The sequence below is a fragment of the Triticum aestivum genome, chromosome 2A (genome assembly GCF_018294505.1).
Source record: "Triticum aestivum cultivar Chinese Spring chromosome 2A, IWGSC CS RefSeq v2.1, whole genome shotgun sequence".
NCBI classification, from domain to species: Eukaryota; Viridiplantae; Streptophyta; class Magnoliopsida; order Poales; family Poaceae; genus Triticum; species Triticum aestivum.
The window spans coordinates 718,671,948-718,683,360 of record NC_057797.1 but is presented as its reverse complement, the minus strand read 5'-3'; the positions used below and the strand labels follow the sequence as shown (position 1 = coordinate 718,683,360).

Genomic DNA, 11,413 nt, shown 5'->3' with positions numbered 1-11,413 from the left:
CCTTATATTCTGGAACAGAGGGAGTATATTGCTTCATTGGCTTTAGACCATCCAGAAATCAGGGAAAATCATGGAAGCAATCGTGTACTAAACTAAAGCTCCGAGAGCTGTCCAAGTCCAACAACACCCATCGCGGGATGCAAAAGCAAAGTGAGTTGGAGAAGGTTACGTCACACCTAATGACTTGAGAAAAGGAAACATGTTACGGTACGAAGCAACAATCCTCCACGTATATATCCATTGACTCACGGAGCAGAGAAACTTGATCGATACCAGGAACGCCTGCGTTGCAGCGTTCTCGTCTGCCATGGCTCGGAACGGGGCCGCTGCCGTTGGCCACGGCGAAGGCCTCCAACTACGGGAGACTTGGTCCAGGTGCGTCACGGAGGGCGCGACACATGATTTCAAGGTGACCAACTACCCTCTGCTTGAGGGCATGGGCACGTACATCACCTCCCGCACGTTCAGGGTCGGCGGCTACGATTGGAATATCAGGTTCTACCCGGACGGACACACCAAGGACTCTGAAAAAGCGTTAGCATTCTTGTTTTGTCTCAGCTCATTGACGAAGGATGTGAGGGCAAAGCTCACCATAACCTTGCTGGACAAGGGAGGGAAAGTGGAATTGCTGACCACCCCGGACGCAGTGGAGAGAATCTTTTCTCCGGAAAAGGTTTACTTTGGTGTTTTCATCGAGAAATCGAAGCTAAAATCGTGCCCTCGCCTACTGACAATAAGGTGCGTTCTCACCGTGATCATAGAACCACCCCCGGAGGAGTGCCCAAGGAATCTCGTCGTGGTTCCTCCGCCGGAGCGGTCCGGCCGCCTCGAGCGCACCCTTAAAGACGGGAAGGGCACCGACGTCACGTTCCTCGTGGGTGGCAGGGAGTTCAGCGCGCATACGTTCATGCTTGCTGCGCAATCGCCGATTTTCGATGCTCAGTTCTTTGGCCCGATGGCGGATAAGGACACGCAGTGCATAGAGGTTCCCGACATGGAGCCGGCCATCTTCGAGATGCTTCTTCACTTCATCTACACGACTCGCTGCCCCCATGTAACGAGAAAGGTTACGATGCTGCTACCATGCAGCACTTGCTAGTCGCAGCACACCGGTATAGGCTGGACAGGCTTAAGGTGATGTGTGAGGAGAAGCTATCCAAAAGCATCAACGTGCAGACCGTTACAAGTACATTGGCAGTTGCAGATCAGCACTTCTGTGAGGGGCTCAAAGATGCTTGTGTGGAGTTTCTTTCTGCGCGGGGAATAGCGGGAATTGTCTTGTTAAGAAACGGGTTCACACGCTACATGGCAAAGCTTGAATCGGGGGACAAGGAGGTATCTGCCGCCGGGACGAAGTAATCTAGGACCCCCCCAAAAAAATCATGGAATAGATTTTTATTCTTTCATCAAAATAAATCTTTATTTTCTGTTGTGGTTTGATCAATTTCTTGTCAAATGTTAATCTATTTATTTATGTACTAGTTTAATTGTAAGAATAATTCCTATTTCTTTTGCGACAATTATTATTGTTATATGGACTGATCCGATCCAAATATGATCTAGCCCACGTGAAGCACGTTCTAATTTTAGTGAGTTTTTCTTCTCTCCCTTTTTGTAATTTAGTCAGCACTACTAACGGAGAAGGTGATGTCAAAGCCCGGAAGACAGGAATCAATTGTTTCTTACAAATTAGTTTGGGCATGTTTGGTTACCTGCTGCATCCCTGCGTCTATTTTTGTCACTTTGCATCTGTAGCACTACTCAACCTGGCTAAGTCCATATATACAGCTCAAAACCCATGTTCTGCACATAGTTCATTTGTCTGCATCCGCTCCAGCTGGCTGAGCAGCAACATAGGCAACAGTGTTTTGTTTCCTCCATGTTCTTTCCAGATGAAAGTGTTATTGTTTGGTTACATATAACACAGGTGTTGTGGTAACCTCTTCTGGGAGTGATGAGGTTACCAGCATACACAGAGAGACACAACAGCATAATATAGTCACAACATACACTATTTGCACACGATAAATCATAACCATACGTCATAGTAGTACTAGCAGGCGGCTTCATAACAGTACCACAAAGTCTACAAACAGGTTTTAGATAATATAGTATGAGATAACACCCTAAGCACGCTCTTCGGCATCCATGTCAAATGATTTGTTGTGCGGCCCGCACTTTGCCACCACCTCAACGCCCTCGGCGTTGAAGACGACCACCTTCAAGTACGTGGGACTCACCAACTTCCAGGTAAGAAGGCACCCGATCCTGACCGCTTGAGCTACACAGAAGCCTTCCCATCCCTGATCAAGGTGAGCCTGCCGCCAATCATCTAGACGATGACCTTCTAGGTGCAGTCGTTAACGTTCTTCGTCATCAACTTGAACAATCTCTGGGATGGGGACGATGTGTTTGCTGAAGGCATGGGACATTTGCAGATACTCCAATTTAGGTCCAAAGACGGTCTTGCAGAAATGTGTTTGGCCGACATTATCATGTTAATGGTCGTATTTCTTAACCCTCTTCCGGGGCTGTCGTTCTGTAGCACCAGCTTGCCCTTCTTGCTAGATCCAATCTCCTTTCTCCTTCAAGTCAGAGGCAACCTCCTTGCCCTTCGTCTCCGAGGTGACCTCCTTGCCATCCTTGTCGTTGCCTCCCATGACGAGCTTCTCAATCTACATTGAACATACAGATGTGAACTAGTGCTCCAAACAAAATGTACAACACATATGAACAAGATCGTTTTGGACGACTACGACTATGGGGACGAGCACTATGCATTGGAGATGGTGGCGAGGGTTCCTCAGTTTGGCTGCTCTACAATGCCCCTTGAGGTGCATGACGACAAACCTGAATGTTCGATTTACCATCGACCTACACGCCGGTCGGCACACGCCTCCAAGCCATGCGCCTCGAACCCCGTCACGACTATGCTATGTCTGAAGTGCCGATGAATCGATTCAAGGGTTAGTTCTAACCTTGATATCCGTACCCGCAGTGTGTGAAAAAACTAGAATCTATAATCAGAATCGATATAACCGGTCCCAAATCAAAGCCTAACCATGAATTGAGTGCTCAATTGACAATAGATCGAATGCGCCCACAAGAAAATCGATGCTACAGAGGACATGGAGGACATGTCGCCATTGACACGGAGGAGGGTGAAGCCGGTGCTTGCCGCTGGTGCTCACCATCCTGAGCTTGCCTTTGATGTATGCCTGCCAGTGCTCGATATGCATATCTTGGGGACATATCCATTGAGAGTGGACAGATAGGAGAATGTGCAATGCAAGGAGGGGAGAGTGATGCAGTGGAAGAAGGGGTAGTGAGCAGTGAGAGGAGGGTGAGGGGAGTTAAGGCCGCTTTGGGAACCAACGCGTCTTGTACCGCGTGACCCCGCGCGTGCAGTCGCAATCATGCACATAAGCCCGCTCGCATTGCTCAGACCTGACTCTGGAGAAACAGTTGATTTGAGCATTCCTCCAGAGCCATGCGTAGAGGTGCTTTTATCACCGTGTGTTGCAGGTCCAACAGTGTTTGTACATAACCGAACTAGCCAAAAATGAAAAAGCTACATCCAGCGGTCCTGGTTGGAGTTGATGCAAATAACCAAACAAGCCCTTTGTGGATCAAATACACAATGTGTGTGTGTGTGTGTGAAGAAGCTTTACTGTATTATACATGAAATAAACACATACATCAAGTATTCTTTTGATTAGGCATGTCCAAGGCTGACCCTCAAACCATTCGCATCCGTCCGGACTGAGCGGTGTGGACGCATTTTTTCATCCAACAAGGTACCCATCGGTTAAGACGTCTGTTTTTTCGCAAACTGGAGGCAAACCAGGGTCCCGCCCAAAATCACCAGGCACGCAACTGCAAGTGTCGCCCTTAACTGCAACTGCATGTCTTCAACACGACTGCAACTCAATGGTGATTTGTTAGAGGGAGGGCAGTTGCATGTCTGTCACTAGACACACAGTGTCGCCTCCGACTGCAACTACATGTCTTCAATGCGAATGCAACTCAGTGGTGCTTTTTTGGAGGGGGGTAGTTGCATTTCTGCCACTAGGCACGCAATTGCAAGAGTCATCTCCGATAGCAACTGCATGTTTTCAACGCGGCTACAACTTAGTGGTGTTTTTCGAGAGAGTGACAGTGGAGGGATGGCTGCATGTCTACCACTAGACACACAACTATAAATATCTCCTCGACTGCAAGTGCATTCTTCAACACGACTGCCACTTAGTGGTGTTTTGTTGGTGGGCTAGCGGTTTTTTATGTCCACCCCTCGAGTTGTAATTGCAAATGGTGCAATACACCAACAACTAAAGAGACTGCATGTCCATCCCCCAAGCTACAACGACATAGGTTGTAGGTTGTGGTGTGTGCCTCTGGCGGCTCCCGAGGGTGGTGACAACAATTATAGTTGCATGTCTGCTATGCATGTCCGTGATTAATGTGCACTTTTCAAACATACTGCCACTAGTTGCATCTACTCCCTCCGTTCTTTGGAGAGATTCCACTATGAGTCACATACATAACAAAATGAAAAATCTACACTCTAAAATATATCTATATACATTCATATGTAGTTTATAGTGAAATCTCCACAAAGACTTATATTTAGGAACGGAGGGAGTATGTCGGTCTGCATGTAGTTCATGTTCGCCGCCTGTCATGGATCTAAGACTGACAGCAGAATGGGGGGTAGGTACGAGGAGGCAAGATCCTAGCTATGGAGTAGTTGTACACACGAGTTTTACGGGTTCAGGCCCTTCTCGGAGGAAGTAACAGCCCTACGTCTCGGTGCCCTGAGGCGGTCGACTGAATTATATATGTGTGTGTGTGTGAGTTTACAAAAGTGCGAACCCTTGTCCCAGATAAGGGGGGTGGCTTATACACTACAGGAAACTGCTAGTTTGCCGTCTGTGGATAACAGACGGCAAAGACGTAAATCCAGACGGCAAAGAGTTTGCCGTCAGGAAGTAGACGGCAAAGTCAGACGGCAAAGAATAATCGGCAAAGAATACTTTGCCGTCTACTATTTTAGCTGCTTGTCGGCAAAGACTTTGCCATCAGTCTATACCTTCTGTCGTCAGCGGGTAAAGCCAGACGGCAAAATATTGCAGCAGACGGAACGGATGGATTGACGGACTGCGTCAAGTGTTTTGCCGTCTACCGGCCGTCCAGGCAGACAGCAAAGTCTATTAACTTTGCCGTCTGTCGATCGATCCCCAGTGGGCAAAGATGCATACTTTGCCGTCTGGTAGGGCTGTCCCAGACGGCAAATAGTCACCTCTTTGCCGTCAACCGTCCTGTTGGCCAGACGGCAACATTCCAGCAGAAGCACAGGCTAGCGACTTGTGGCAGTTTTGCCGTCTGTCCCTAGACGGCAAAGCTTTTTTTTTATAATCTCAAATTTTAATACACAATTAAACAGTTTAATACACAATATAGTAATTGCCTTGATCCATAACCAAAGATCCTCACAGCACAGAACCATAACAGGACAGCATATAGTTCCATAGCAAATATAAGCAACAATGAACAAAGTTCCATAGCATATAGTCCCGGGACAAAGTTCCATAGCATACAAGATTGAATGGTGACCGTCACGTTTTGGCACAAGAACAAATAACGTGCTTGAAATCATCAATATGCCAAACAGACAAAAGAACCACCAACCATACTCGATCTCATACATTCGGAGAACCACCAAGGTTGTTGTCGCTTGGGCCTCGTGCATGTGAAGATCCATCAGTATTAGATCCATGGCCTGATTGATGAGGCATCGTCATAGCGGGCATACCATTCTGGGTACAATAAGCCTGCAAATTATGTTTGAGTGAAGATTAAGTACTGGTGGTAGAAGAGTTCATGTATATCTTTGGCAATTAAGGAACTAACCGCAAACATTGCAAAGCATTGACTAGTTTGTGCCAACATCGCCTGCTGCACCGCTTGCTGCGTCCTCTCATCAGCCAGTCGCCTCTCCTCCACCCTCTCCTCCGCCGCCACTCGCCTCAACTCCGCCAGTCGGGCCTGCAAAATATGGCATGGCAATCGCATCTTCAATCCAACAGTAAGTAAGAAACAAACATATATAGAAGGACTTGTATAGAATACCTCCATCTCAACCATAGCTGGAGTCGAGCGTTTACATGTAGAAGATTTTGAGATACCTAACCGAGCTTTGTATTCAGGGAGAGAGGTACGGGAGGAACTAGGGAACATGCCTCCTGCAATTGCTTCCTTGCCATGTTTCCTGCCTTCTCCAGAGATCATGATCAACACGTGGTCAAGAGGCTCTGTTGTCACATCATACTCGGGCCCTTTCAACTCTTTTGCCATCCCTTTAAATTTCTCCATCCGATCGTAGGCGGTCTTGCTGGAGTACGCGGACGCTGTGTCATTCTCATCGTAAGGCGTGGCTGTTCTGTATGGTGCCTTATGGGCCAAAGCATACGAGACGAAAGGTTGGGCAGTGGAGCATTATGGTGAGACGCCTGCAACCAAAGCAACATGATTAAGATTTCATCACAAGGATTGGCAACATGTATGACAAGAAAAAGCTTCTGAAGAACTCCATAAGATATACCCAACGTTCACCGAACTCCATAACGTTCAAGTTGCCTTGATGATGTGGTGGATCCAGCATTGCGGCTCGCCGATTTCTATAATCTTTATTTTTCGCCCTGTACTCTTTGGAACACCAATAGTCCACGATCCGCTCCCAACACTCCCCCTTATCGACGCACCATCTCGGAGTAACCTAATTGATCAATTGCATCTCATATATGTCAAAAAGAAATTGAGTGCCAGCCTGTTGAGGAAATAACAAGCATGAATATGCTTTACCTCCATGTACTTGTCCTTCTCAAGACGGAGTCTCCTACCGGCTTTCTTATCAAGACTCTTATAGCCTTGAGTTGCCATATATTTGCGGACGGCTAAAGGGCGCGCCTCATGCATCAGATTATGCACAAGCTTCGGGCAATGTTTGTTGACAACTGCTCGTGCCTCCTCCAACTTTCCATCCTCGCATCTATAGAAATCCTGCAAATATAGAGAAAATTAGTTTGGTGCAGTAATTTTCAAACCTTTAAGTCTGAGGTTTCTTATAAAATCTAAATAAAGTAAAATCTGCTAGTAGTACGTGTACTGGTTATGGAAACTGAATTTGTTTGGTGCAGTGTAGTACGTGTACTGCTAACATATTAGCTATATGATCTAGTACATGTGAGGATGGATGTGATTTGTGCAGAATGCATCTGAAGGAAGATAGTGTCAACTGACGAAAAAACTACATGTCAAGCGATCAACATGTGGATTCAGGTTGCAGCGTCAGTGAGCTCCAAGCACTATGTACTTTGTACACAGCCATTCACCCAAGCACTCTGTACAGCCACAAATCGCAGAAATATTTTCAACCCAGCTTCAAGCGATCAACATATTTTCAACCCAGCTTTACTACACAAAAGTACTCTGTACAGCCACAAATCGCAGAAATTATATCCTGTGAAAAAAATTGAGACCAGCCATTCACCCAAGCACTATGGCCCAGAGATGGGCTGCTTTAAACATTGTTGCTCAGAAATTTCATTCAATAAAGATGATCAGATGCACATATTTTTTTGAATTGACAGGTCCAAAAATCAGGTATATATATATGCACCCAGGTTCTAGAAATATACTCTAGATACAAATAACACAATTAAGAAATACAGTACGCACTAGTTTTCCAACATAGGGAGCTTCAGTACTGAATATGTACTCTTTCTAGGAATTCATATATTAATAACTAGAGGTCGAACCAAGATTTACAGCAAAGTATCCACGTCACAGATTTTTATTCAAGTTAGATATCTGCAGGTTAATCAGCAGAGCTCAAAGAATGCCTCATGTGGTATACGCACACATTTATAAATAAACTAGGCTGTCCATCCGTCCATGGTGGGCGCCTCCTCGCCTTTGTGGCTACAGGAATATTAAATCTAAGTTTTCTAGATAGTTTTGCTACTGCAACATTATAGTCTACTAGCATTCTGTTAAGAAAAATAAAGTAAAATCTAAATCTAAGTTTTCTAGATAGTTTTGCTACTGCAGTATTATAGCCTGCTAGCATTCTGTTAAGAAAAATAAAGTAAAATCTAAATCTAAGTTTTCTAGATAGTTTTGCTACTGCAGTATTATAGTCTGTTAGCATTCTTTTAAGAAAAATAAAGTAAAATCTAAATCTAAGTTTTCTAGATAGTTTTGCTACTGCAGTATTATAGTCTGCTAGCATTTTGTTAAGAAAAATAAAGTAAAATCTAAATCTAAGTTTTCTCATGGGTGGAATATTTAATTCTCGAGTGCAGCATATATATCAACGGCTAGAAGTTTTGCTACTACAAGACGGTGGAGATGCAGTGTGTGAAGGAAACTTAATGATTACCCAAAGTTCGGCAAAGACCCGCTCGGCTTTGTTGTGAAACTCGATGTTGTTGGCTACACCAAGATCCTCATTGGCTTTGTAGTGGTCCCAGGTACATGCTGGCTCCGGAACTTTGCCCTCCCCAGGCAAAGTAACCATGCCAGGGTAATGCTCCTTAATGAGGCTCCCAAGGACGCCGTTCACGTGTCGGTACTTTCCCCTGCTAGCTCCAGCTTTCTTCCAACCGCTACATAATGAGAAGCCAAAGTTGTTAGCAATTGTTGCATACATTGAAGGTAGAAAATGGGAAGCCAAAGTTAGTTACATTTCTCCACATGGAGCAATACATGGCCTCTGCTCCACAGGAAGCCCTCGTTCCGGGAGCCTTGAGGAACCACGTAGGTACACGGACCGACCCTCCTCAACTTGGATGAAACCAGCATGCTCCTCGTCAGAGGTCGAGACTTGACATGAAAATAAAATCTAGTGGCATCGGCACGACGAACGGAACAAAGCAAATAGGGGAGGGGGAGGAGATGATAGTCAAGCTCACCCCGAGACCGTAGAGGCCGTAGTCGAACAACGATGGCAATGGCAACGGGACGGACAATGCTCCTCGAGGTGAAGAGAAAATCCCTGCACATGAAAAGCACCGGCACAACCAACATAAGCACTCGTGAAACAATCTGATAAAAACATTATCAACATCATCTCACAGTTGACAACTATATATATGTGTAGCAAGACTAGACTCTCTGGCTTGTCTTCTCCAATCTAAGCATGTTGCAAAAAACTGAGCATTTAATTTCCTATGAGCATTAATCAAAAGTTGACATTTTGCCTTGCAGAACAACCATCAGCAAATAATCCATACATCCATCAGCAAATCATCCATACATCCATCAGCAAATCAGCATGGACAAGCACAAGGCTGCCTTATACTAAAAAATTTAGGCAGAAGAAAATGGAAAGGGATACATCCATCAGCCAATCATCCATACATCCATCTACGCATCCATCCTTGCATACATCTATAAATCCATCCACATATATTGCAATCCATACATCTATCCATCTAAAAGAATATGAACAGAGACGGGACGGTGCTCACCGTGGGGTGGGGCAGAGGGGGGCTTGGGGCAGAGGGGGAGGTGGTGCCCCGCTTCGGTGGTAACCAGTGGCGGCGGATGCGTAGGAGGGAGCCGGCGGCGGTGCTGCCCACGGCAGCCGTGCCGCCAGGGCAGGGGAGGACGGCCCGGTGGCGGTCGCGCCATTGGAGGAGGACGGGTGGGGGCGCAGTGGACAAGGGTCCCGACGGCGGCGCGGTGGAGGCGGGGACCAGCTGCGGCAGCGCGGTGGAGGTGGAGACGGGCGGCGGCGGCGCGGTGGAGCCGGGAACGGGCGGTGGCGGCGGCGCGGTCGAGCCGGGGACGGGCGGGGATAACCTAGCGTGCGGTCGAGACAGAGCAATCGGGGAGATGCGGTCGGGTGGGGGATTTTCTTTTCTTAGTTTCCATTATTTTGCCGTCAGTGGGATCAGAAGGAGACGACAAAGCAAGGCTCGGTGCCAGGTTCTTTTTTTGTATTAGTTCGCCGTCAGTAGGACAGCAGGCAGACGGCAAAGCAACTAACTTTGCCGTCAGTGGATAACAAACACAGACGGCAAAACTGGGGCACCGTTACCTACCGTCAAACTAGACACGTGTCCATCCTTTACCGTCACTCAGTGAAACAACTGACGGCGAAGAGCCAGTTTGCCGTCTTGGTTTCTTTGCCGTTATCCTTTCTCTAGGTTTGCCGTCAGCCAGTGCGCTCACAGACGGCAAAGAGCAGATTTGCCGTTAGTCATACTTTGCCGTAAGCTCATGACGGCAAAGTTTTCTTTGGCGTCTACCCCGACGAAATGCTGACGGCAAACTAGCAGTTTCCTGTAGTGATATAGAGTGCGCCAGGACCCCAGCTCCCCTCCGTTACACAGGGTTCGATGCTCGTAAAGGAAAGGCGTTACTGGTAACGTCTACAGTAAAGTGTCATAAATGCTCATAATGCTATGGTTTAAGTCCCAACCATTGCAGAGTGGAGGGTTCCTCATCTTCTGGTGGTCGAGTGTCTTCAAGGTGGTCGAGTGAGCGCATCTCCACGGTCGAGTGGATGATGGTTTCTCTTCGACTACTTCTGATTCTTTGTAAAGATGTCCTTGGGGAGGGTATACTGGACAGGTCCATGACCCTACCCTAGGTACATAGCTTCATCATTAGCCCCCGAATGGATCAGGGTTTGAGAGAGGAAGGGGTTGAGAACACTTCCGACCCAGTCTTTGTGCTATGAATATGCCTTGTCCTGAAACAATGAGTTGAGGTGACGACGTCGACTCCTTTCTCAATCACCTTGGTCCATTCTTGGTTGTTGTCGACTGAACTTTCATGGTAGAATTCCGAATGATGATGTAGAGGGTGTTTGTCTTCAGTCTGACTGGTTGTTCTGCTCTCCGCGGATCTCGCGGGATTCGAATTTTGGGAAGTGCGCCAGACGGGAGGAACCGAGGTTATTGGGACGGATTAGGCAAGTCTCCTCGATCCCCGCGCCATCTTTTTCACCACGTACTGTGCGCGCGACTATTGCGGGATTTGTTTAGAGCACTTGGGTCCACCAGTCAGCCACTCGGTGGAAGGCCTTATAAAAGGTCTCGGGCCAGGGCTCTGCTCCGCACGCTCCCATTCTCTCTTCTCTTTCTCCCGATCCCTCTGCCACTCTCGCTTCCGCCTCGTCGCGGGACCTCCGCTCGAGCTCGATCCGCCACCATGGGGAAGGATAAGACGGCAGCGCTGGAACGCGCGAAGAAGGCGACCGCGAAGGCGAAGGGCAAGCGGACCAGTCGGGGCGGATCCTCGTCGAGGTCCGGCCTGCCGGCGGGCTGGATCCAGGGCGACTGGATCCGCTCGGCAATCACGCAGGACGACCTCGACGACCTGGTGGAGGGGGGATTGATCCCTC

General features: G+C 47.5%; 1 protein-coding gene, 1 long non-coding RNA gene and 1 pseudogene across 2 annotated transcripts; 1 reads left to right on the top strand and 2 right to left on the bottom strand.

The window, feature by feature from the left end:
- The first annotated feature begins 244 nt into the window (after positions 1-244).
- Positions 245-1,573, top strand: LOC123186173 (BTB/POZ and MATH domain-containing protein 1-like; annotated as a pseudogene).
- A 3,870-nt stretch (positions 1,574-5,443) lies between these two features.
- LOC123186172 (uncharacterized) lies at positions 5,444-6,290 on the bottom strand. Its single transcript, XR_006493564.1, has 2 exons — positions 5,911-6,290; positions 5,444-5,831 (listed from the first exon to the last, which is right to left on the bottom strand). It is a non-coding gene; the product is annotated as an uncharacterized lncRNA (long non-coding RNA).
- Positions 6,291-6,495: 205 nt separating this feature from the next.
- Positions 6,496-8,675, bottom strand: LOC123191916 (uncharacterized). Its single transcript, XM_044604461.1, has 4 exons — positions 8,441-8,675; positions 6,862-7,059; positions 6,607-6,775; positions 6,496-6,509 (listed from the first exon to the last, which is right to left on the bottom strand). The coding sequence occupies exons 1-4, from the start codon at positions 8,576-8,578 to the stop codon at positions 6,496-6,498; spliced, it is 519 nt and encodes a 172-aa protein (XP_044460396.1). The 5' UTR covers positions 8,579-8,675.
- Between the last annotated feature and the right edge of the window lie 2,738 nt (positions 8,676-11,413).